The following is a 25,650-nucleotide window of genomic DNA, read 5'->3' on the forward strand; positions in this document are numbered from 1 at the left end:
GCTGGAGTGCAATGGCGCAATCTCGGCTCACTGCAACCTCCGCCTCCGTGGTTCAAGCGATTCTCCTGCCTCAGCCTCCGAGTAGCTGGGATTACAGGCGCGTGCCACCACGCTCAGCTAATTTTTGTGGGGGAGGGGATTTCACCAGGTTGGCCAGGCTGGTCTCGAACTCCCGACTTCAGGTGATCCACCCGTCTCGGCCTCCCAAAGTGCTGGGATTACAGGCGTGAGCCACCGCGCCCGGCCAGATTTCCCTTTGAAATGTGAAGGCACCTCCATGCTCATCGCGAGCCTGACGTCCACGCGGCGCCCACCCGCGGGCGCGCCTGCCCAGTGCGCCACCTGCCCGGCTGCCCCCGCACCCGGCTCCGCGCAGCTCTGCGCGCTGTCGCCCTCCGGCCAGCAGGGGGCGCCGCCCGCCCGCCCGCGCAGCCGCCTCTTCCCCGGAAGTCCCGCCTCGGCCGGAAGTCGTGCGTCCACGCGTTTCGAAATATGGCGGCGTCCAGGAGCGCGGGAGAGGCCGGCCCGGGCGGCTCCCAGGGACGCGTGGTCCGCATGAAGCGCAGAGGCGGGCGCGGGCCGCGCCGCGGTCCTGCTGGCGGTGGGGAGAGGGCCCTGAAGAGGCTCAAGCTAGCGGTGGAGGAGTTCGTGCACGCGACTTCGGAGGGCGAGTCTCCCGGGGGTTGCGAGGGGCGCGGCGCCCCGGTGAGCTTTCGCCCGGGAGGGAGAAAGAGCCGTAAGGAACTGAGGAAGGAGAAGCGGCACCTGCGGAAAGCACGCCGGCTGCAGAGGACGGCGGGCCGCGACCAGGGTCCCGGCCCGGGAGGCCGAAGCGGAGCCGAAGAAGCCAGCGGTCCCCGGCGGGACACGGAGGAGCGCGCCCGCCCAGCCCCTAGTCGGGACCCCTCGCCTCCCAAGAAGCCGCGGCCGTCCCGGGTCAAGGCCAAGGCCACGGCCGCCACCGCTAGGACCAGACCCTCCGCAGCCGCCACCGCCGCTGCCCGGAAACGGGCGCTTTTAGCGGCCAACGAGGAGGAGGACCGAGAGATCCGAAAGCTGGAGCGTTGCCTCGGTTTGAACAAGCGCAAAAAGAAGGACGGCAGCAGCTCCGTGCCGCTGAGCTTTGCACGCGACGGCCTTGACTATATTCTGGGAGCCCTGGAGTCTGGGAAAAATAGCGGCTTGTACGACAGCAGTGGTGAGGAGGAGGAAGATGCCGGACAGACACTCCCCGAAAGTGACTTAGAGAGTGACTCCCAGGACGAAAGTGAGGAGGAGGAGGAGGGAGACGTAGAAAAGGAAAAAAAGGAGCGGGAAGCAGAAGCGCAGAGCGAGGACGACGACGAGGATACAGAACAGGAACAGGGGGAAGAAAAGGAAAAGGGAGCGCAGGAGAAAAGGAGGGGGAAGAGAGTCCGTTTTGCAGAAGATGAAGAAAAGAGTGAAAATTCCTCGGAGGACGGTGACATAACGGATAAGGTATCGTGTGAACACTCTCTAGGCCCTCTGGGATTTCCTTCAAAATAACGGGACAGGGAATGGGCCGTGAGGCAGAAATGACACAGACGTGGTGTCTTGATAATGGTTTCAGCTGAATGTGAGTAAATCGAGTATGTTACTCTATTCGGTCTTCTTTCATGTTTTTAAATTTTCATAATGTAAAGTTTAGGAGAAAAGCAATATAGAGACATTTTTATCCCGGGGACTTAAGGGCCATTTCCACAGTGCAGCATCTTCATTCTGTGTTTACCAGCCCAGGTCTCTAAACCTGTTAACCCTACCTCATCTTTTAAGGCCTCTTTCGAGTATCCAAGGACATCTGCCGTGCCCGACTTTTAGAGTGAATTTTCTAAAACTCGAAGCTAATTTACAGCACTCCCTTAGATAAAGTCTAACATTGAATTAAAGATAAAGGCTGAGGCGGGGCAGATCATTTGAGGTCAGGTGTTTGAGACCAGCCTGGCTAACGTGGTGAAACCCCGTCATTACTAAAAATACAAAAAACAGCCGGGCGTGGTGGCAGGCGCCTGTAATCCCAGCTACTTGGGAGGCTGAGGCTTGAACCAGGGAGGCAGAGGTTGCAGTGAGCCGAGATCGCGCTACTGCACTCTAGCCTGGGCGAGAGAGCGAGACTCTGTTTCAAAGAAAAAAAAAAAGTTCAGAATCTAAGACGTAGCAATCAAGGCATTCATGGGCTGTCATCTTGCATATTTTATCTCAGCGTTCCTTTGCACGTAGCTCATGGTTGGAGGCAGCTGTGTGGAATTGCCTGCATTTCCGTCTCCCCACATCGCAGTAGTTCTATGTGTATAAATATTCAGCTTCTATGTATACAAATATTCTTTATTGAACCAGGTTTAAACTACCTAGCAGTGAGGATCGTGCCTTGCAAATGTTTGTGTCCTTAATTTGCAAACACCACCACCCCCCTTGATAATTTAGGAAATAGCAGTGAGTTGGTTTTGATTTTTTTTTTTTTTTTTTTTTGAGACTGAGTCTTGCACTGTCGCCTAGGCTGGAGTAGGGTGGTGCAGTCTCCGCCCACTGCAAGCTCCGTCTCCCAGGTTCATGCCATTCTCCTGCCTCATCTCCCAAGTAGCTGGGACTACAGGCGCCCACCACCATGCCTGGCTAATTTTTTTGTATTTTCAGTAGAGACAGGGTTTCACTGTGTTAGCCAGGATGGTTTCGATCTCCTGACCTCGTGATCTGCCCGCCTCAGCCTCCCAAAGTGCTGGGATTACCGACATAAGCCACTGTGCACGGCCGGTTTTGATTTTTATCATATAAACTTAGATATTACTTTTAAACAAGTTTGAAATTATTTTTAGGACACTTTCCCTCCAAAACTAGCGGTTTGTTTAATTTAGGTGCTTGTATGCTACTGTGCCTGCAGTCAGTTAAGGCTGAGCAAAAGCGCAGTAGATAGGGCTCTGTTGGAGTTGAGCAGATACCAGAGGTGCACAGCTGGGTCTGAAGAGCTGCACAGGGGAAAACGAGATGGTGAAATGTATTATTAATAGCATTAATGGAAATAATGACAGGCACAGCCTGGTGAGTGGAATGTTTACCCATATACTAAGCACTCAATAAATCTGATGTATTTAAGCAGCAATGATCAGTAGCAGCTTCCACCAGTTCTTGGAAGTTTAATATTTAAATGCACGTATGGCAAAGAAAAAACACAGGATTTGGTCAGTGTAAATTTTTTGTAATTTATTTCTCTTTTCAAGCAGAGTCTTTGTGGAAGTGGTGAAAAGTACCTCCCACCTCATGTGAGGCGAGCTGAGGAGACAGTGGACTTCAAGAAAAAGGAAGAACTAGAAAGGCTGAAGAAACATGTGAAAGGTCTACTTAACAGGTGACCTTGTAGTGTTGTTACACTGTATCACTTAAAGAGGTTGTCTGTTTTCTAAAATGTACGAATTATCCCAGCAATTCAAATAGAAGTGATGGGGACAGTCGATTGCATCCTTTCTGTTCTTGGCTTGATGCACCGAGACCCATGAGACCCATACCTCGAGAAGGAGAGGATACCCGACTGTTGGCTACTTTGAATCCCTTTAGGGTTTGAGAGCAGCCCAGATGCTCACATTGTTATTCTGAGAAGCAGGAAGGAAAGGGGCAGAGGTTCTTTGTCCGTCTAAGGACAGTGTTGGAAGGACTGGCCTATGTCCCCTCTCTGCAGAAACACATTCACCTGGTCTTCCATCCCCCTTACTCATTGCTCATGTCTGCGTTTTGTTGTTACCCACTTTAAGAACAGAACATTTAAACAACTGATTGGAAACCATACAGGTGGGGCTTTGTCAGTTACGCGTGCCCATCAGCTCTTTGGTTTTGAGGATGGTGTGTGTGTGCATGTGATTCTGTGTAGGTTTTTTTTTTTTGAGATGGAGTTTTTGCTCTTGCTGCACTGGCTGGAGTGCAATGGCGCTATCTCGGCTCACTGCAACCTCTGCCTCTACCTCCCGGGTTCAAGCAATTCTCCTGCCTCAGCCTCCTGAGTAGCTGGGATTACAGGCATGCGCCACCACGCCAACTAGTTTTGTATTTTTAGTAGAGACGGGATTTCTCCATGTAGGTCAGGCTGGTCTCAAACTCCCGACCTCAGGTGATCCGCCCGCCCCGGCCTCCCAAAGTGCTGGGATTACAGGCATGAGTCACCGCACCGGGGCAGTTCTGTGTAGTTTTATCACATTAAGATTCGAGTCACCACCACTGCAATTGAGATAAAACTCACCACCATCTCTCCCCTGCTGCCCCTCCGTGGCCTCACCCACCCCCTTCCCCCTTGTATTGCTTTTTGTTTCATGTTATCCTGGGAATGTATATAAACCTCTGTTTCAATGTTGAGTTCAGTATAAGCACAGGTTCACAGTGAGTAACCTTCCACGTACATATGTGTGTAGTGTCCCCACTACCCGTTCAAACACAGCAGCCTTTTCTAGTGTTAGGAACTAAGGATTTTTGTGCCACCTAAGAAATAAAACGTTAGCATTTTTTCTAACAACACGTCCTAAGGCTGGACCCTGCCTATGGGATATCAGGTCAGAATATTCAGGGGAGTATCCTCACGTATGTTTCTGCAGACTTAATCCAGGGTATGCCTCAGTGTGGCCACATTTCATCTTGTGAAGACAGCAATTACATTGTTTTGGGATTCCAGAATATTATCTGGTTATGAATAATATATGCTGGGTTATTGGGGCAAGATAAGAATAGTTAAGGGGTCAAAAGTGTACATAAAAATAGAATATATTGTTGGTATGGGTAACTCTTTAATTTTTTAAAATTGAACTGGAAATTCCTAATTGGAAACATTGTTGCTCTCTGTCTTTACAATTCTCTGCAGGTTGAGTGAACCCAACATGGCTTCCATCAGTGGGCAGCTGGAGGAACTGTACATGGCCCACAGCAGAAAGGACATGAATGACACCCTGACCTCCGCTCTCATGGGTGCCTGCGTCACTGCCTCGGCCATGCCCAGCAGACTGATGATGGAGCATGTTCTCTTAGTCAGCATCCTTCACCACACAGTTGGAATCGAGGTACAGTTGTACCTTTTCTCCAGGCTGTCGCTAGTGTCTCATGGTGATTATTTTAATGATAGGCTTGATAAGTGCGTAATTGTGTGCTGTGGGTGGTTCTTGTGTCAATTCCTTTTTGTTGTGAATAAATACTATATTGTCTATGTCATGTAGTTGTAAAGAGCATTCAGGAAGTACTTGATTTTGCTTAACTTTGCTTTTTTGTTCTGTCCATTCTTTTTTTTTTTTTTTTTTTTTTTTTTTTGAGACAGGGTCTCGCTCTGTCGTCTAGGCTGGAGTGCAGTGGCACGATCACAGCTGCAGGCTCAAGTGATCCTCCCACCTCATCCTCCAGAGTAGCTGGAACTGCAGGCGCACACCACCAGGCCTGGCTAATTGTTTTGGTGGGAGCAGAAGTGGAGTATCACTCTGTTGCCCAGGCTGGTGTCAAATTCCTGGGCTCTAGTGATCCTCCTGCCTTGGCGTCCCAATGTGCTGGGATTACAGGCGGGAGCTGCCATGCCCAGCCCTGTTCTGTCCAGCCTAGCATGTCTTTTATGTTAGTTAATTTTCTTCTCGACTGACATCTCAGACGTGCCTTCATTTCCTTTGCACTTCTCCCTTAACACTGATTTATTTCAGATGTTTGGAAGATAACGGTTGGTGTGGTCTCACCACTGAGGTGTTGGTATTGATGGGAGATGTGAGAACACTGGGGCATGGAGCTGCCTGGACGTGTTCAGGGAGACCTGGTGCCCTTTCTGTGTCGTGGCCCTTTCTCATCAGTGAAGTGGGCTTTTGTCGGGATTGCACTGAACAGTGTACAGAAAGTATCTGGCACCCGACAGGTGCTAAGTAAATGTCCACCCCACCCCCACATCCCTTTCGTATTCTTCTCGCTCCACAACCCTTGTGGTTAAAGTCAGAGAGGCTCTTTGGTGATGGCCCTGGTTCCACAGTCACTGCCCTCTTCCGGGCCTGTTCTCTCTTAACTGAATACAGGAAAGTCATAACACTCCCAGTCAGTATCCCAGTTCCCCCAAGGTAGCTGATTTCAGATGTGTCGAAGGAAATCCGTCCAGCTAAAGGAGATTGTTTTGAGGCTGGTGAACGAATGGAGGGTTGGGTCAGTGAGGCTTAGTTTCCCCGTGATACAGTATTCACATGCAAATGCAGTGTTTAACCCATTTGGATCTTTAAATGATACAGTCTCTTTTAATGGTGGTTCTCTTAGTTTTTTGCCTTCTGACAGCTCTGCTCCAAAAAATAGGCCGCAGCAGCACAGCATCCCTAGAAGTCTAATTCCCTGGTGTATGTTTATATACTTTCGTCTCCTCCTCACCTTTGATCCCAAAGTGTCCCGGTGAGATCAGGGCAGACCTTTACTGAAGCCTGCTTTGCAGTGCAGCAGGCAAAGCCGCTGAAGCGCTATGTGAAATTCCCAAGATCACATGTATTGTTAAAAGTACACAGAACTTGTTTTCTGGGCTCCTAGGCAAGCATGCTTTCTACTGCAATGCTAGTCACATTCATTTCATTTTTATATTACTTTCTCTCAATTATAATCTTAACAGTTATTTAGAGTCTTACCGAGTGGGGCTCTCCAAAGCTTGCTTTAAGATGCACGTATTTGCCGGCCGGGCGCGGTGGCTCACGCGTGTAATCCCAGCACTTTGGGAGGCCGAGGCGGGTGGATCATGAGGTCAGGAGATGGAGACCAGCCTGGCCAAAAAGGTGAAACCCCGTCTCTACTAAAAATACAAAAAAAAATTAGCCAGGCATGGTGGCGGGCGCCCGAAGTCCCAGCTACTCCGGAGGCTGAGGCACGAGAATGGCGTGAACCCAGGAGGCGGAGTTTGCAGTGAGCCGAGATCGCATCACTGCACTCCAGCCTGGGTGACAGAGCGAGACTCAGTCTCAAAAAAAAAAAAAGATGCACAGATTTGCCGAAATGAAGTAGCCTTCTTGTCACTGGGGCTTCTGTGCTGAAGGCGGCATGGGGTGGGTGGAGATGCTGCCTGAGTGCAAAACATGCTGTACCGCGCATGGTCTGTGTCACTTAGATGAGCTTGTGCCTCCGAGTCTTCCTGTGTCCAGTCGTTAAGGTCAACGAGTTAGTTCATGTAATAGGCATAGGAAAGAGCTGGCCCACAATAAGCTCTCATCGAAGGCTCATTATTTATGTACAGAAGGAGATTTTCGTGTTTTAATTCTGTTCTTCCTCTGGCTGGCTTTTCCTACCACTGCAGATTTCTTTGTTGTTGCTAGATAATGTTCTGATCCACATTTTTCCGTGTCTAGCAGTAGTCGCATGGTGGCAGCTTTTTGAAAGGCCTGTGGGGCATTAGGAAGCTGAGGGCCGGAGAGAGGGGCACAGGCCTGAGCATCTGAGTGCGGGACTCTTCTCAGCTACATGGGTCATCTCAGATATGAAAATCTGCACCAGCTGCTTTAGGAACCCTCTTGTTGTTTATTTTTTATTTCTAAGAGCTGTCCTCATTTTCGTGTATGAGCATGTGGGAGTCTGTTTTCTTGTCATTACAAAGTGATGGAATCACTGGGTGCCATTCCTGGGCCCTGTGATTACCATAATCAGGGCCATTCTGTGACTTTCTTGGTACCTCCCTGTCCTCCTAGAGGACACTGGTGTGCTTCAGCTGACTTAATCATCAGAATGATCTAGTATAGGCAGTATATCAGTGAGTTACAGGAAAAGCCACAGACCATGACCACCCACAGCACATCAGGAATTTACTTGATTGGAAAACATGAGATTATTGGGCCGACTTTCATTTAAACCTTTGCTAATTGCATGAAGGACAATGAAATGACTTGCTCCGAAGGGAAGTCATTACAGCACTTTAGTTAATGACATCCACAGAAACTTCTGCCAGCGTGTGATGAGCTTTCAGAGTGCTGGCTCCATTCAGCTGCTTTCAGTCCTGTACCGAGAAAAACGTTCTGTGTTAAAGACGATGGTGTCAGCTGCTGAATTGCTTCTGTAAGTCCTTTAAAACTCAAAAACCCAATCTGTGTAGATTCCTGTTAAAATTTCCACGTCAGAATTAACGTACAGGATGTGCTTGAATAACTTTACCAACATGAATTTTACTTATATTCTTAAATGTTATGCTGTTATATTTTATTTTGAAGACATTAAATGGAACTTCAGATTTAGAATTTTGAAAAATTTTGATGTAATATACATAATTGAAAACATATAACCGGGCGCGGTGGCTCACGCCTGTAATCCCAGCACTCTGGGAGGCCGAGGCGGGTGGATCATGAGGTCAGGAGATTGAGACCATCTTGGCTAACATGGTGAAACCCCGTTTCTACTAAAAATACAAAAAATTAGCCAGGCATGGTGGCAGGCGCCTATAGTCCCTGCTACTCGGGAGGCTGAGGCAGGAGGATGGCGTGAACCCAGCAGGCGGAGCTTGCAGTGAGCCGAGATCGCACCACTGCACTCCAGCCTGGGCGACAGAGCGAGACTCCGTCTCAAAAGAAAAAAAAAAGAAAATATACGTGAATATGTTTTATGCCTGAATTTTTATTGACGTCTGCAGAATTCTAATTTACTTTTAAAAATTATATTTGAATATAACATGGTAGCCATAATAGAATGTGTCTTCCAGTTTATCTTCATTGAAGGGGCTTGAATGGAAACTACACGTTGGCTTGGTTAAGTCTCAGGTCTTTACAAACTGAAGTGTATATCCAGTCCATCAGAGCTGGCCTCCAGGAAGTCACTGTGGCCTCCCGCCAGTCTGTTGCCTTTCTCTGGATTCTTCTAGCGTTGATTTTTTTGCAGTCCAGCAATGATGTCTGTGTACTTCCCCATTACACTCCAGACTGTCTGGTGGATCTCAGCCTTGCCTGCGATTTTCACTGACACCCTTAGATCTCCATCCAGTCCTGTCTGGATGGCCCCTGTTGAAGCTTAATAACCCCTGAGCTGGTTTTGTCCAGCCCCACTAGCTTGCTGCCCCTCACGTAGTTCCTGGTTACCCAGACCAGAAACCTGGGAGTCACAGACCCTTCAGCTTTTACAGCCGGTGTCACGCACTGCCATGCGTTGCTGTGTTACCCAGGCCCTTCATCCCTGGTCCAGCGCAGCTGCGTTATTTAGGCCATCGTCTCCTGGCTGGGCTGTGGGGGTCACTCTGTGTCACCACCATGTCCCTGCTTCCGCCTTCTCCCTCCAGTCCCAGCTTAAGTTGAGATTTGACGGAAAATGATGACACGATAGTGTCGCCAGCAAGACTGAAAACGACTGTTTCTGCCTTCAAGTTTTATTATCTCTCTTTTACACAGTGAAAAAACAGGGTTCCAGGAACTTGCTGAAGACCACACAGACCCACGTGCAGGTCTTCTCATCCTTCAGTCCACAGTTACGGAATTCGGGATAAAATGTACCAGAACAGCACAAGGAGAACACTTAGGCCTTGCTTAGCTCCACCAGGCCCGGCAGTTCCTGGCCCCAGTTCTGCCCCTCAGGGCAGTGTCTGGTTTACCTGCTGGTCCCCATCAGGGCCCAGTGCCCCTCAAACCACTGGCTGAGCCAAGTGAGTGTATTCACAAGCTACCTTAGTGCCAGAGACTCAGCCCTGGGAAAGTAGGGCGTCTCCTCTGTGCCACCTGGAGCCCTTCCAGAGATTATTAAGTACCTGTCTATTTGGCAACGTCTGATATTCAGAATGTGTTGCGTTTATCTATTTTAGAAATCACTCGTATTGCTTCCTTGTAAGAAATGAATTTGGGGTAAAAATCTGCAAAAAAATCTTTTAAGAAATGAATATTGTTAGGTAGTGGAACTTTTTTTTTTTTTTACACAGAGTCTTGCTCTGTTGCCCAGGCTGGAGTACAGTGGCGCAATCTCAGCTCACTGCAACCTCCATCTCCTGGGTTCAAGCGATTCTCTTGCCTCAGCCTCCCAAGCAGCTGGGATTACAGGCATATGCCACCACGCCCGGCTAATTTTTTGTATTTTTAGTAGACACGGGGTTTCACCACGTTAGCCAGGATGGTCTCGATCTCCTGATCTTGTGATCCACCTGCCTCAGCCTCCCAAAAGTGCTGGGATTACAGGCGCACACCACCACACCTGGCTAATTTTTTTATTTTTATTTTTAGTAGAAACGGGGTTTCACCGTGTTAGCCAGGATGGTCTTGATATCTCCTGACCTTGTGATCCACCCACCTCCGCCTCCTAAATTGCTGGGATTGCAGGTGTGAGCCACCGCACCCGGCCAGTAGTGGAACATTTTGAGAGACATAGGTGTGTTTTTAACATCATTTTTAACAGTTTTATTTTTCCAAGGAGTCAGAACGGCTGCTGGCCAAACAATGCCCCTTGGTTGTTGATTTTAACAAGACGAAGGTGCCCTTGCGTCCAGGCTGGGGCACTCTGGCCGGCTGCTCTGGGTTGCCGAGGGATGCCTTGTTGGAATGCCCTGCCTTGTGGCACTTTGCTAATTTAGAAAGTGCCAGTTCTGTGTGTTGAAGGAGAAAGGAAGGTTTCTAGGAATAACATTATGATCTTTTTTCTGTGTGGTTCTTTCAGGTCGGTGCCCACTTTCTGGAGGCAGTGGTGAGGAAGTTCGATGCCGTCTATAAACACGGAAGCGAAGGGAAAGAGTGTGACAACCTGTTCACCGTCATTGCCCATTTATACAACTTCCACGTGGTACAGTCTCTCCTCATCTTCGACATTTTGAAAAAACTGATTGGAACTTTCACCGAAAAAGACATTGAACTGATCTTGTTAATGCTGAAAAACGTGGGTTTTTCATTGAGGAAAGATGATGCTTTATCACTTAAGGAACTGATCACTGAAGCCCAGACCAAAGCCAGCGGGGCAGGCAGCGAGTTTCAGGACCAGACCAGGGTACGCGTGCGACGTTTGATCTGCTTCCTAAGTCCCTAAAGCTCACAAACTGGCCAGAACCTAAAAATCAGTATCTGGGGTAAATATTACACTTGCTTTCCTAGTGATTTCTGTTTCTTCTGTCTCATCTTGTTTTCTGGCTTTAATATGTGAATGGACCTTATTCCTTTACCAGAAAAATATTTTGTGAATTTAAAAACTGATTTATGTAACATTCATCCATTAAAAAATGCTTACCGAGGAGGCCACAGGACATGGGGCTCTAGGGTCAGCCTGGGTTGAACTTTGGCCTCTGCCACTTGACAGCAGCATAACCTGGGTCTTCGGAGCCTCAGTTTCCCCCTCTAAAACAGGGACTGATCACAGCTCCCACCTTGTGTGCCGTTCAGATGATGAGATGTGTGGAACCGCGTGTTCCTGGGAAGCCGTTTGGGGAAGAACCCGAAAAGGGTTAGTTTGAGAGCCTAGAGGGGGCGTCACAAGAGAAAAAGGCAGAGTTCAGGTCTCTGGCCCCTTGTTAATTACTGCAGGGAAATGAGGGTTTTATCCTAGAGGCATCTGAAGGGTCCCAGCAGGTGAATGACAGGTTGGAGTTTTCCTTCTGATGGTCACTTTGACTCCAAGGCAGAAAGAGGCATGAGGTGGTCGAAGTCAGGAGGAGTTTTGCAGGAGCTGGGGAGTAGGTGGTGGCAAATGTTGGGATCGTGGCCGTGGGTGTGGACATGGGCGTCAGAAGTGACCAGACCTCATGTGGATTGGGGTGAAGGGAAGGGGGGCTCAGGGTCACCCATCAGGGGCACAGGGGACTGTGCAGGAGGAGGTGAGGATTTAGGACAGGCACCTCCATTTTTGAAAGACTGGGTTAGCTGTGAACAGAGTGGGCTGAAGGGATATGGGGCTGCTCTCGTAGAGGGGGTCCTGGGAGCCATGGAAGTGGGTGGACTTGCCTGGCAGCAGGTGGGCTGTGAAGAGGACCTTCAGGTTAAGGAGCACTGACATCTAGCTGCAGGCAGGAGGGAGAGCTGGCAGGTAAGAAGGAAATGAGGATGGTCCCAGGAGCCAGGGAACACTAGTGTCCCCAGGAAGAATTCATGCCCGTGTGGGATGCTGAGGACCAGCAAGAGGAGGAAGGGATTTGCATTTTGGGCTGAATTGTGACGGCGGTCCTGACTGGCTTATCCTGGTCCCTGGAGAAGCCAGTCTGAAGAGGAGGGGGCTGGAGAAGGGAATGGGAGCAGTGGGCTCAATGGTGGTTTCAAATGGAGAAGAGACAGGAAGTACATTAGTGGCCACCTAGGGCTGGGGAGCTGGCTGGGGAGTTGGGGAAATGGGGAATGGTTGTTAATGGGCTTGGAGTTTCTCTTCTGGGGTGATGAGAAAGTTCTGAAATTCATTGTGATAGTTGCACAACTCTGAATGTATTGAAAGCCACATAATTATATACCTTACATGAGTGAGTTTTATGCTATGTGAATTCTGTATCAATAAGAAGTTGACATTTGGGGACATCTCAGAGGGTATGTGGGAATTCTTTGTGCTATTCTTGCAACTTTTCTGTATGACATTACTTCCAGTTTTAAAGTTAAAAAAATTACAAGGCCAGTGGTAGGAGAGAGGATGTCCAGAGCAGATCGCTGGGGGCCAGGGTGGGAGCAGGAGCGTAGTAGGGGCCGGGGTGGCTGAGTAGGTGTGGACGGTGCGGAAGGGTGAGGTGTGTGGCGAGCAGAAGGGAAAAGTGAGATCTCTGGGGAGTTTGGGTTCCCACTTGACGTTGGGGGACACATTTCCATTTTGAAGTATTATGTAGCCCTGAGTAAGCGGCTGAGACTAGTTTAGACTGTCTCTACCTAAAGGCTGTCCTGACTTTGTATCGTGGCAGTGGCGGCCATGTGCATCAGATGTGGTAGATTTCTTGCCGACTTGAATGGGCCGTTTAGACTGTTTGAAATGATGGACTTTCCATTTTTTCATTTTTCTTGAAGATTCGGTTTATGCTAGAGACGATGTTGGCCCTGAAGAACAATGACATGCGCAAAATTCCAGGCTATGACCCCGAGCCCGTGGAGAAGCTGAGGAAACTGCAGAGAGCTTTGGTGAGTCAAGGAACTTTCAATTCTGCTTTGCTCAGAGTTTCCGTGTCAGCATGAGCCTGTCATGAAAATCAAGAAATAGTCAGACCTGCACGTCAGGGTGGTGTCTGGTGAGTGAGAGTGCTCAGAGGCAGAGTGAACGCGGCTCGGTTTTCCTCGGGGGCTGTCCCAGTGGTCTGGGCGTGCTTGTGCAGAATGTCCGTGTGTGGGGAAGCCCATGTTGGGCGAGCGTCGTCTTTGCCTCACCCCGGGTGCTAAACTTGGGCTGCACCATTGGATCATCCAATGCTTTCAGAGAAGGCCAAGTCCCCATCCGGACCAAGGAAATTGGGATGACGTAGGTCCTTTGACTCTCTCTGACATGCAGCCAGGATGGAGACTGGGGCAGCCTCCCTGTCGGGGTGAGTCTTTCAGCCCCTGTCATCTCAAGTCCAAGTCATTGCTGACCCAGGCTCTTCCAGGCATGTGCTCACCTGCCACTGAGCCTGAGGCAGCTCTGTCACTCTCTCCTGTTGGGACAGCTTTCCAAACAGCGTGTTTGGGGTGATGGACTCTCAAACACAAAACACTGAGTTTACCGCTAGTTTTGGCATTTTTCCAAACAGGCTAACCGTCCCAATTGCCAGTGACCCATTCCAGTATTCATGCACCAGAAATGTCATGGTCAAAAACAAAAAGCCACCAGTGATGGAAGGACGGAATAGGAACCAGTTAAAAGCGTTTCATTAGCTCTTCTCTCTTCATCAGGTCCGCAACGCCGGCTCAGGTTCTGAGACTCAGCTTCGCGTCTCCTGGGACAGCGTCTTGAATGCGGAGCAGACGGGTCGCTGGTGGATTGTGGGGTCCGCCTGGAGTGGGGCCCCGATGATCGACAACAGTCACCATACGCACCTGCAGAAGCAGCTCGCGGGGACGGTAGGGACACCCATGCTCAAGGCTGCCAGGCAGAGGCACCCCCCTGTGTGGTGTGTGGTCCCGGCTTTACCTGGAGCAGCTCTCTTACTGTTCTTGAATGGTCACTGAAATGTACAAGGTTTATTTGGAGGCCTTACAAAAATTGCTATTAATATTACATTGTGATATAATTATTCCATTTCTGTTGTATCTTTTTATTGGACTTTAAAAGATCTAAAAGTTGAATGGCACGGGGCAGGGGAGTGCATGAGGACCTGAACGCTCACAGGGCAGGAGTCCATTGCTGAGACCCCTCAGGCTGCCCCCCTGGGCTGTGCATTCTAGGCTGCAGGCTATGGATTTCACATTGTGGAAATTCAAGCCCATTTTTCATCCAGACTTCCCTCGTTATCCCCTCATGTCCTTCCCTGTCCCAGATTCTGTGTCACTCGTGGTCACGGTTTCCCAGGCTCTGCCAGTGACTGGTTCTCTGTTTTATTCATCGTCGCTTGCCCTGAGGTTGAACCACTTCTGAGAAGCCTCCCACATGAGTGTTTTCTTCCCCAGCGGCTGTGGCTTCACTGTGTGTTCCCCTTGCACAGAGGGGCGTTGCCCGAGAGTGGACTTGGTGCCGACACTCATCCACCCACATAGACCTCACAGTTCTATTCAGTGACACTGAAGTACGGTTTGGCATCTCTCGGGAGGCAGTTTGCATGGAGACATGCGTATGACTTGTCCATTCATCGTGCTTCCAGGTCAGTTCAAAGATCCTAGAACTCGCCCGGAAGCAGAGGATGAACACGGACATCCGGAGAAACATATTCTGCACAATAATGACAAGTGAAGATTTTTTGGATGCTTTCGAAAAGCTTCTGAAGTAAGCATTTGTGTGCAAATTTTGACCTATATGAGATGCTGTAAAATAAGTAAGTTGATTTGCTTTTTGAGTTTTGGACGACTGAGTCTGATGCTGCTTAGGGAGGACTGGGCTGTTCTCATGACCATCCGCTCACGCTGTTGGATTCGTGCATGTCTGGGTTAGTCATCTTGTTCCTATTAATTTGCCTCTAGTAGTTCCTCATTAGAACATTTTATGATATATAAAGATTGGGGGTTTGGGGGTTTTTTTTTGAGACAGGGTCTTGCCATGTTGCTCAGGCTGGAGACTGGGGAGTTTTGACTGAAAGTATCTGATGACCTTGTCAGTGGCTGTTGGTTGTCATGAATTGCTTAAAAATACATAAATCTTCATAGTAAAGCTATTCTGATTCTTCATTTAAAACATCCTGGTATAGTTTCTATAATTAGTTGTAATAAGATTTTAAAGATCCTGTAATCCCAGCTACTTAGAAGGCTGAGAGGAGGATCACTTTAACCCAGTAGTTCAAGACCAGCCTGGGCAACATACTGAGACCCCATCTCATTAAAAAAAAAATTTTAAATGTACCTGTGTAGTTTTATGAGGTACTTCTAAACAATGTAATGTTAATACATATTCTTTTATTTGCTTCAAACTAGGATGAAATACAGGGAGAACATGGTTCCTTTTAGGATTCTGATAATTAGGGTTTTATTTTCTAAACCGGGGTTTCTAGTTGAAGTGGAAGTCCTGAGTTTCCTTTGCCTCTCTGTGGCCTTGCTGTTTTGCTGAAAACATCCCATCTCCCTAGTTACCCTTTGTCTCTAAAAGGGCTCTTTTGAGGAGAACTCTTATTCTCTAGTCAGTGGGTCTAGCTTATCCTTTATACTCGGAAGGACTTCTTTTATTTTTCCTCTGGTTGACTTCATGTTTTGAAAATTTTGGCCTATCAAGCTACGTGTATTAAACAATAGTTTTTCCCATTGTTATTCATCAAAATCATGAGTTACGAATCTCAGTTTTTAATCAACATGAATTGATAATCAATGCAGCCAAAACTCGGTTCTTTGGGCCGCCTTCGCCGCCTGCGCTGCCTTCACCTGAGTGCTCTACGTGGGGCTGTGCTGTTTGCAGTGGAGCTGGTGCTTCTCTCCTGAGGTACAGAGTGTCTGCCTCTGTGCAGAGGCGGCAGCCTCAGCCGTATTCGGATCTCACCAGAAACTGGAAGCAGCCCACATGCCCCTCAGTTGGGGAAAGGATAAACCATGAGACGCCGTCTAAGGGATACTTACTACTTGGCATCACGAGGGGCAAACTCCCAAGGCCCCAAGAGCATGGTGACTCTCGAGTGTATTCTGCCATGCAGGAAGCCACCTCGCCCTGAATCTGTGTGACAGAGGCAGAGGCAAAACTAGAGGGACAGAAGCAGATTCGCAGTGGCCCACGGCAAGGGTGGCTCACGGCCCCAGGTTCTCGCGGGTGATGGAGAGTTCTGTTTCGGCATTGCCGGTGGTGACCTGACCATATGGGCTTATCCACACTCAGGACTCTACACTACAAGGATAGGTTTTACTGTGTGTGAGCTCTAACTCAAGTTTTACAAACGACGGCAGGCACCGTGGCTCATGCCTGTAATCCCAGCACTTTGGGAGGCCAAGGTGGGTGGAACACCTGAGGTCAGGAGTTCGAGAGCAGCCTGGCCAACATGGCAAAACCCCATCTCTACTGAAAACACAAAAATTAGCTGGGGGTGGTGGTGGCACCTGTAATCCCAGCTACTCGGGAGGCTGAGGTACAAGAATCACTTGAACCGGAGAGATGGAGGTTGTAGTGAGCTGAAGTCATGCCACTGCACTCCAGCCTGGGTGACAGAGCAAGACTGTCTCAAAAAAAAAAAAGTAAGAAAATGTGAAGTCATTGCCATAGCAGGAACCAGCTCTAAGGGCACACACGATTGAGTCAGTTTATTGTCAGCCGGGCACAGCTGTCGACTTTTGCAGCTGGCGGGGGACCCCCTAGATGGTCTTGTCTCCTCTGACATTTTGCCACATTGTAGGAGAAGCTGAGGACCAGAGAGGTTGTGACGGGGCTGGGCCCCTAGCTGGTGTCTGCCGCTGCCTCCACCTCCTTTACGTGGCTCGCCTCTAACCAGACCCTTCCAGGCGGAAAGATGTTCCCCTGAGAGGTATCAGCCATTAAACTTTGGAAGTCGAGTGACGTTCCAGTCATTGCTGTTCTGTTTTCCAGGCTTGGACTTAAGGATCAGCAGGAGAGAGAAATCATTCACGTTCTCATGGATTGCTGCCTTCAAGAGAAAACTTACAATCCCTTCTATGCTTTCCTGGCTAGCAAATTCTGTGAATATGAAAGGAGATTTCAGGTAGCTTAGTGCGGAGGCACCAGTCACATCCGCTCTACTGTTTTTTCTACACAGGCTGCCTGGCTCAACCCACCTGCAAAGGAGTTCCCCAAGTCAGGAGGCCCCTGATATCCCCGTCACCTGGTCCACGCTGGCTGCCAGGCCACCTTCACTGGGAGCGGAAGTGGGAGGGCTAGAGGGGAGTGTCAAGGGTCCACCATGTCCTCATGTCACCTGCTTCTGCCACAGATGCAGGCAGTGTGGCCAGGCCAGCAGGAGCACCTCGTCGGTTCACAGTGCGCCAGTCTGTTCTGATGCCCCTCACTGCGGCCTTTTCCTTAGAATGTTCTGTTGGTATCTGCTGATTTGGGGGAAAAACTGCACCAGAAAGAGATTCTTGTGAAGCTGTTTGGGACTATGCTCTATAGGCAAGAACAGTGAGGCCACCACTAAAAGTCTTGATGTTTAGAATATTAAAAATAAGATAATAAGAAAATACCTTTAGGTTATGTTGTTAGTGATATATTATAATAATTTGTGGCCGTTTACCTTTTTTCTCCTTTTAACTATGATACTAGATGACTTTCCAGTTCAGCATATGGGACAAATTTCGGGACTTGGAAAACTTGCCAGCTACGAATTTCTCTAATTTGGTTCATCTGGTGGCCCACTTGTTGAAGACAAAATCGCTTTCCCTTTCCATCTTAAAGGTTCGTGTAACGTGTGAAAATATTGAAAGCAATGGAAATGGGAGTGTAATTGTTTACTACCTGGTAAATCAGGTCCTGCTTTACCAGCATATTTTCTTCGATTTTGATTCATCTGAAAAGTGCTTGCATTGTCCTAGCCAGCACAGAAAATGGCCAGACTAACATGTGCTACAAATTGATCTGGTAAATGAAGGCACCGCTGCAGTTCTTTTGCTAATCTGAATGAATCTGTTTTGGAGCTTGAGGTTAATTTGCTGGTCCTAATTATAAAATCCTGAACTGGTCACTGTTAGTGAGGAGAAGGGTGGATGAAGTAGGGCCTGGTCTCCTTAGAGGTGAGGTGAGTTTGCTCACGTTGATGTAAGATGTTTTAAAACTGTAGGCTTTCTCCTGCCCTGCTGTGTTTTGGGACTTTGCAGTGGACCATGAAACACAGACATCTTTTTTTTTCCCCCCCAAGATGGGAGTTGCTCTGTCGCCCAGGCTGGAGTGCAGTGGTGCAATCTCTGCAACCTCTGCCTCCCAGATTCAAGCGATTCTCCTGCCTCAGCCTCCCAAGTAGCTGGGATTACAGGCTCATGCCACCACGCCCAGCTAATTTTTGTATTTTTAGTAGAGACGGGATTTCACCATGGTGGCCAAGCTGGTCTGGAACTCCTGACCTTGTGATCTGCCCTCCTCAGCCTCCCAAAGTGCTAATATTACAGGTGTGAGCCAGTGCGCCCAGCTGAAACCTAGACATCTTATCAGGTGGAGTTGGGGTTCGATGTGGGCCTGTAAGGCTTGGATGGTGGGACCAACAGACTCTGAATAGCCTAAAAAAAATTGGAGCGCCTGGGGGCAAAGGGAAGTGAAAAGCAGAGCTAGTTGAGGGGCGTTGACTGCAGTGGCCCAGACCCCCAAGACAGCCGCAGCCACAGCTTCCCGTGTGTTTCTGTGTGTCGTGTGCAGTTCATCAGCATGCCCGCTCCAGTTCACCCTGCGTCCCTTGCTGTGTGGTGTCCAAGTTTGGCCACTGTACTGAAAATGAGGGCACCGAGCCTTACGCCAGATCCTGACAACTGGAATAACTTAGCTCATGGAGGAGGCGTTGCTCCCCTGCCTTGCCTTTCGCTCACCCAGGCATTGCGCTCATCCTGGAACAGCACGGATGCTCCCACCGATGAGCGGGAGAGGCATGGCAGGAGCACACCCTCAGGCGTAGAGCTTTAGAGATGCCCCCCACCCTGCCCCTCCAGGCTGCTCTCATTCCAGGTTTCTGTGTGTTTCCACCATGCTTTTGTGGTCTTGCCGCGTCCTCGGGTCTGCAAGCGCCTGTGATGGTGTTTGGCTGCGCACCTCCCTGTGGGTAGCATTCCCATCACCATGCGTTTAGTCCCCTCCTCTAGCTCGCTGACATTCAGCTAAGATTGCAGTGGGTCCACGTTGGCGCCCGTGAGTCTGTTCTGGGTAGCATCCTACTGTATACGTATGCCTCAGTTTATATACTTATTTATCCTACTGATCCGTGTTTAAGTTATTTCTGATTTTTTGATAGTTTTCTAGGGGAGAGATATATATGGATTAGTCTTCTAGAAGTAAATTTTATTTATATTTATATATATATATAGTTTTAATTAGGGGATGGATACTTTTGGGAATGGAGGTAATTTATGGTTCAGTTCTAGATACTGAATTTCTGATTCATAAGGTGTATGCCCCGGGAATTCCACTTACACTGCTGAGTTGTTCTCAACAGTGGCTGTGGCTGGCCACACCTCTGCAAGCAGTGTATAGGAATTCCCAAGGCCCACATCCTTGCCAACAGGTGTTCATTTCTTAGCTCTGGAAATAGCTTCTTAAATCAGGGGTAGAGTGGGGGAAGGGGGGAGATTAATTTTTACTCTAATTAACTATATTACAAACCATTGAAACAGTTGGCTAAATCAGTGTAACTTTATTTTTCTCCATGTCCTGACCATTAGGTAGTTGAATTCAGTGAGTTGGACAAACCCAGAGTCCATTTTTTACGAAAAGTATTAAGTATCCTATTAATGGAAACAGAAGTTGAAGACCTCAGTTTAATTTTCACAAGGTATGTGCCCCACCCTTTCCGATGAGACATGGAAGAGAAATGAAGAGATGGTTTTCACTTGTGTTGATTTAGAAACACGAGGTTGTACTATACGTGTAGCTTAATCTTTTCGGTTTTATTTTTAAGCTGGTATGCATTAGATCTGGGGAATAGAAACTTGTCTGCTAGCAAACTAACAGTGATTGTTAATAATAAAATATGTTAAGAAGTTCTTAATTGAGAATTTTATTTTTAAAAGAAACTGGTTATGTCTCACTATGCAAGATAACCCAGGATTGAGATCTAGGAGAGGCCAGCTCAGCCCCTGACATGTGTTTATACGATTCCTTTCCAGAGTATCTGACAACCCAAAGCTGGGGATGTTACGTGAGGGTTTGAAGCTTTTCATCAGCCACTTCTTGCTAAAGAACGCACAGGCCCACAGAAGCGCCGACGAAGCCAACATGCTGAGAGAGAAAGCTGACCTTGCAACGAAGTGTCTGCAAGGAAAAGCTTCCCTGAGAATGTAGTCAGGGAAGGAAGGAGGGCAGGTGGCCCTTTGACTGTAAAATGTCCTTTGTAAACCCAAAGGCTTATTCTGTGGCCTGCGTGTGAATGTTTGGTAGAGCTATATCATTGTCTGTTAATGTATTATGTTTTGAGATTTTTTTTTGATCTCAGGTTTTATTGTTTGTATTTCAAGCCATTTTCAAATAACTGTATCTTGGGGGTGAGAGGAGGAGGGAGGGACAAGGGGTCAGGCACACTGGACAGGGTTCTCTAAGCAGTGAGGCTGGTGTGTGTGATTGTCTTAAAATTTTTTAATAGATATGGCCGAGCGTGATGGCTCACCCCTGTAATCCCAGCACTTCGTGAGGCCAAGGTGGGCGGATCACTGAGGCCAGGAATTTGAAACCAGCCTGGTCAAAACCCTGTCTCTACTAAAAATACAAAAATTAGCTGGGCATGATGGCACATGCTGGTAATAGCAGCTACTGAGGTGGCTGAGGCACAAGAATTGCTTGAACCCTGGAGGTAGAGGCTGCAGTGAGCCAAGGTTGTACCACTGTACTCCAGCCTGGGCTAGACAGTGAGACTTTGACAGTGAGACTGTCAAAAAAAAAATAATAATAATAATAGATAAAATAGGCCACTAGAGGGTGCAGTTATAAAGAAATTGATGAGGTTTTTACCTTTTTAAAATATTGGTTATAAGTTCAAAAACCATCCCTTAAAGGTGATTCTTTTTTTGAGACAGAGTCTTGCTCTGTCACCCAGAGTGGAGTGCAGTGTCCTGTAATCTCAGCTCACTGCAACCTCCACCTCCCGGGTTCAAGCGATTCTCCTGCCTCAGCCTCTTTAGCTGGGACTACAGGCGCACGCCACCACGCCTGGCTAATTTTTGTATTTTAGTAGAGACGGGTTTCACCATGTTGGCAAGGCTGGTCTTGAACTCCTGACCTCAGGTGATCCACCCACCTCGGCCTCCCAAAGTGCTGGGATTACAGGCGTGAGCCACCACGCCCAGCTTAAATGTGATTCTTGATACTGTTTTAAGTATTTGGGTTGCAGTTAACTTTGGCAAAGTCAGTCGACATAAGCCCTGTGGATATGGCCTTATGTACACTGTAATGCAGACAGGTGCTTTTCATCATTCATGTAACATTCTCACACAGTTGAGGGTATTCATCTCCTCACCAATTCCAAATTGTAAATGTACTTTCTTAAACAACTCTGAGGTCACCAAACAGTAGTTATTTGACTGTTAATAGGTGCTACTTGCTTGCAAGGATTTGGAGATGTAAACATGAAGAAAATATAGTTACTGCCTGCAAAGAATTAACATCCGTCTAGTGGGAGAAACAAACACACCCCACTCACTAAGTATGGAAAACTGATTCTGGGAGGAAGCAGAAATGTCCCTAGATAACAGCATGTATTGCAGATACCCAAATGTTTATCGTTTTCTCAGCCCTTCAATTTTGCTTTTCTCTCTCAAATGCTACAGACTCAATTTAAATCTTACCTTTGATTGTTGAAAAAAGTCACTAAGATGTGAATACAGAATAGACATTGAGAAGTTATATATGTCCAAAACTCATCTGTCCAGCAGTCACCATCCTCTTCAGAGTGGTCACGTTGGGCAGATGGGCACAGGTGCTGGTGATGCCCCTCCTGGGCAAAACGCCCCATTTGTGGCACTTTCAGATACTATTTATTTACTTTTTAAGAGAGAGACAGGCTCACTCTGTCACTCAGGCCAGAGTGCAGTGGCACGATCATAGTTACTGCAGCATCAAATTCCTGGACTGAAGCAGTCCTTTTGCCTCAGCCTCGCGGATAGCTAGGACCACAAGCAGTAGAGACAAGATCTCCATATGTTATACAGGCTGGCCCCAAGTGATCCTCTTACCTTGGCCTCCCAAACACCGGGATTATAGGTGTGAGCCCCCGTGCCTGGCCTCAAATTTTATTTTAGCTCGACCCTATGGCAGTTTGTGTTTGGAAATCGTGATGTGAAGTCATCAGTATCTGTGCATATCCCTAAACTAATGGTTTAAGCTTTGAAGCATGCGCAAGCAACATGAACAACTGAATACAGAAAGTAACTGAAAGCAGCACAGAGACTGTCGTCCCTACAGACTTCTAACCCTGCATTCAGCAACATCATTCGACCCGAGGCCAGATTCAAACCCTATGTCTTCTAGCAGGTTCTGAAGGACAAATAAGGTGACAGGTACTAAGAGAAGAGTGAATTAAGTGAAAATCTTCCCTTTGTTAAGGAGCTTTTTAACAAGAGTGTCTTTGCTGGGTGGTGATTGGGATGTAACAGATCAGTTCTACTAGACTTGTAGCTTGATAGTGAAATAAGGAGCTTGGGCTAAGGTATAAATCAACACACTGCTTCCTTCCTCCAGAAGGTCTTACTGTGAAGAAAAAAATGTCAGTTGAACTAAATTGTGCTTCACGCCTCGGTAGATTTGCATTCTGATGCAAGCCCCCAACCTCACAGACCAAGAGGGTCCCTGGCTGCCTGTGAATGGCCCACATTTGAGTGGTGCTAACTTGACGTGAGTAGGCATTAATTATGGGTGCGGCTACTAAGATGGGAAAAACTATCACGACAGTGGCACCACCTGATTTCATTATGTGCCGTATGCAGTAACCCATGTTCGAGGTACAGAATTGAAGCTGATTTTTCTGCAGAAGATGAATTTCTATAAAAAATCCCATTTTTATATTTTATTATTAAAACAAAAATACCTCTCTTTGCTAGAGAGTATATGTATGACTTAAATTATTAGCTATGGTTTGCATTTAGCATATGGCAGATTGCCTGTAAGTCTGTTCATTTTAACAACATACGGGGCTGGGCACGGTGGCTCACGCCTGTAATCCCAGTACTTTGGGAGGTTGCGGGCGGATCACTTGAGGTCAGGAGTTCGAGACCAGCCTGGCCAACATGGCAAAACCCCGTCTCTACGAAAAATGTAAAAATTAGCTGGGCGTGGTGGCAGGCACCTGTAATCCCAGCTACTCGGGAGGCTGAGGCAGGAGAATCGCTTGAACCTGGGAGGCGGATGTTGCAGTGAGCAGAGATCATGCCATTGCACTCCAGCCTGGGAACAAGAGTGAAACTCTCAAAAGCAAAAACAAAAACCCAACATATATGGGCTGTTAGATAGTAATTGTAATTTAGTATAAATAGTAAATGAGTACATGTTGATTAAAAGCTATGAATTCAGAATTGCTTTTAAATATATAGGGGGTTTTTTGAAATTTATTACAGTGCAATTGAAAATACACTTAAAATACTGCAGGATGCTTAGTGCTCAGTGTTATGTATGAACTTGTGGACTTTACAATGCAGGTTGAGAACTGCTAATGTATAGAATGACTAAACAGCTGTCTTTCGGGGAATCTCATTTTTAAAGGTATAAGGAACAAACTTTAATGTATTGAAATGCATAAATAAAATGTTTTATATTTTGTTTAGAGTAACAGTGAATGTTTATTTTGAAAGACCAGCTTGGCCGGGCACGGTGGCTCACACCTATAATGCCAGCACTTTGGGAGGCCGAGGCAGGTGGATCACCTGAGGTCAGGAGTTCGAGACCAGCCTGGCCAACATGGCAAAACCCTGTCTCTACTAAAAATACAAAAATTAGGCGTAGTGGCAGGTGCCTGTAATCCCAGCTACTCGGGAGGCTGAGGCAGGAGAATCACTTCAACCCAGTGGGGGGAGGTTGCAGTGAGCTGAGATTGCGCCATTGCACTCCAGCCTGGGCAAAAGAACAAGCCTCCGTCTCAAAAAAAAAAAAAAAAAAAAAAGCTTTGGTGGTAAACTGAGGTCTATACCTTTCCTTTACCTTTTAAAGAAGGCTACTTAGCTCTATGATTTAGGAAGAAAGATTCATTCTCTCCACCCCCAGAGAGAGAGAACGCCCAGGAGGTGGAATGTTAACCACTGGAGAACTTGGGGAGGTTTATGCGGGTGAAGTGTGTTCTTGGAACTTTTCTGTAAGTGTATAATTGTTTCAAAATAGATGTTTTGAAAGCATTCATAATTCAGAACTCATTCTATAAAGATCTAAAATGTACTATTTTTTTACAAAAGTAATTAAGCAAACAGATTCAAATCACCTTTGCCTCCTTCTTAAAAAACTGCCTAGGCCTTAGAGTACATCTGCCAAGATTTACCTTAACTTTAGGGTGGGTTGGTTTCCTTCAGCTTGGTCAGGTGACCGCCTTAGCTCCCTGTCGCACTACCTGCATTGGCAGGGGAGGGTGGGAGAGCTGGAGAACTGAAGGAGGGAAGGTCCTGTCATTGACCGTGCTCAGGGGCTTCGGTATCAAGAACTGCACTGATGATGGGCTTGGTGTCAGTGGGTGTCCAAATTACCCAGGCACCTGCATCCCTATAGGGTTGAATAGAGTGTATAGGAGTGAGCTGGAAGATGCCAGCACCCTCCCCCTCTCCCCACTGTGGCAGGTGTCTGACTGGCCAGGTCAGCTTCATTCATTCATTTTTTTTTTTTTTTTTTTGAGATGGAGCCTCACTCTGTCTCCCATGCTGGAGTGCAGTGGCACAATCTCAGCTCACTGCAACTTCGGCCTCCTGGGTTCAAATGATTCTCCAGCCTCAGCCTCCCAAGTAGCTGAGATTACAGGCATGCGCCACCGTGCCTAATTTTTGTATTTTTAGTAGAGTCAGAGTTTCACCATGTTGGCCAGGCTGGTCTCAAACTCCCGACCTCAAGTGATCTGCCCGCCCCGGCCTCCCAAAGTGCTGGGATTACAGGCGTGAGCCACCGCACCCGGCCCCATATACCATATTTTCTTTATCCATTAGGTTGATGCTGTATCTTGGCTATTGTGACTAGTGCTGAAACGAACATGGGAATGCAGATGTCTCTTTGAAATGGTGACTTAGTTCTTTTAGGTGTATACCCAGTTGTGGGATTACTGGATCATATGGAAGTTCTATTTTTAATTTTTTGAGGAGCTTCCCTACTGCTTTCCATAATGGCTGTGCCAATTTACATTTCCACCAACCGCCTGTGAGGAAAACGGTGTGGGTTCCCTTTTCTCCATGCCTTTGCCAACACTTACCTTTTGTGTTTTTAATAATAGCCATTCTAACAGGTGCAAGGTGATAGTTCATTGTGGTTTTGATTTTCATTTCCCTGATGATTAGTGATGTTGAACATCTCATATAACTGTTGGGCATCTGCATGCTTGCTTTGGAGAAATGTTTATAT

General features: G+C 47.6%; 1 protein-coding gene across 2 annotated transcripts; it reads left to right on the forward strand.

The window, feature by feature from the left end:
• Nucleotides 1-466: 466 nt before the first annotated feature.
• Nucleotides 467-23,880, forward strand: NOM1 (nucleolar protein with MIF4G domain 1). Of its 2 annotated transcripts, none has more exons than XM_055347401.2 (11): nt 467-1,479; nt 3,234-3,361; nt 4,856-5,051; nt 10,597-10,920; nt 12,903-13,013; nt 13,758-13,925; nt 14,663-14,784; nt 17,014-17,146; nt 17,704-17,835; nt 19,800-19,909; nt 20,244-23,880. In XM_055347401.2, exons 1-11 carry the CDS (start codon nt 493-495, stop codon nt 20,416-20,418), a joined length of 2,586 nt encoding a protein of 861 aa, XP_055203376.1. In that variant the 5' UTR covers nt 467-492; the 3' UTR covers nt 20,419-23,880. The 2 variants fall into 2 exon arrangements, with proteins under 2 accessions (XP_055203376.1, XP_055203377.1); XM_055347402.2 differs by having other exon boundaries at nt 3,237-3,361.
• Nucleotides 23,881-25,650: the final 1,770 nt, after the last annotated feature.

Source organism: Gorilla gorilla, chromosome 6 (assembly GCF_029281585.2).
Source record: "Gorilla gorilla gorilla isolate KB3781 chromosome 6, NHGRI_mGorGor1-v2.1_pri, whole genome shotgun sequence".
NCBI lineage: Eukaryota > Metazoa > Chordata > Mammalia > Primates > Hominidae > Gorilla > Gorilla gorilla.

Excerpts from the sequence above, each read along its gene's own strand:
- NOM1 (XM_055347401.2), top strand. The coding sequence starts at position 493 with ATGGCGGCGTCCAGGAGCGCGGGAGAGGCCGGCCCGGGCGGCTCCCAG. Across the intron at positions 1,480-3,233 it reads ACGGTGACATAACGGATAAG|CAGAGTCTTTGTGGAAGTGG; the intron begins GTATCGTGTGAA and ends TCTCTTTTCAAG. Across the intron at positions 3,362-4,855 it reads GTGAAAGGTCTACTTAACAG|GTTGAGTGAACCCAACATGG; the intron begins GTGACCTTGTAG and ends AATTCTCTGCAG.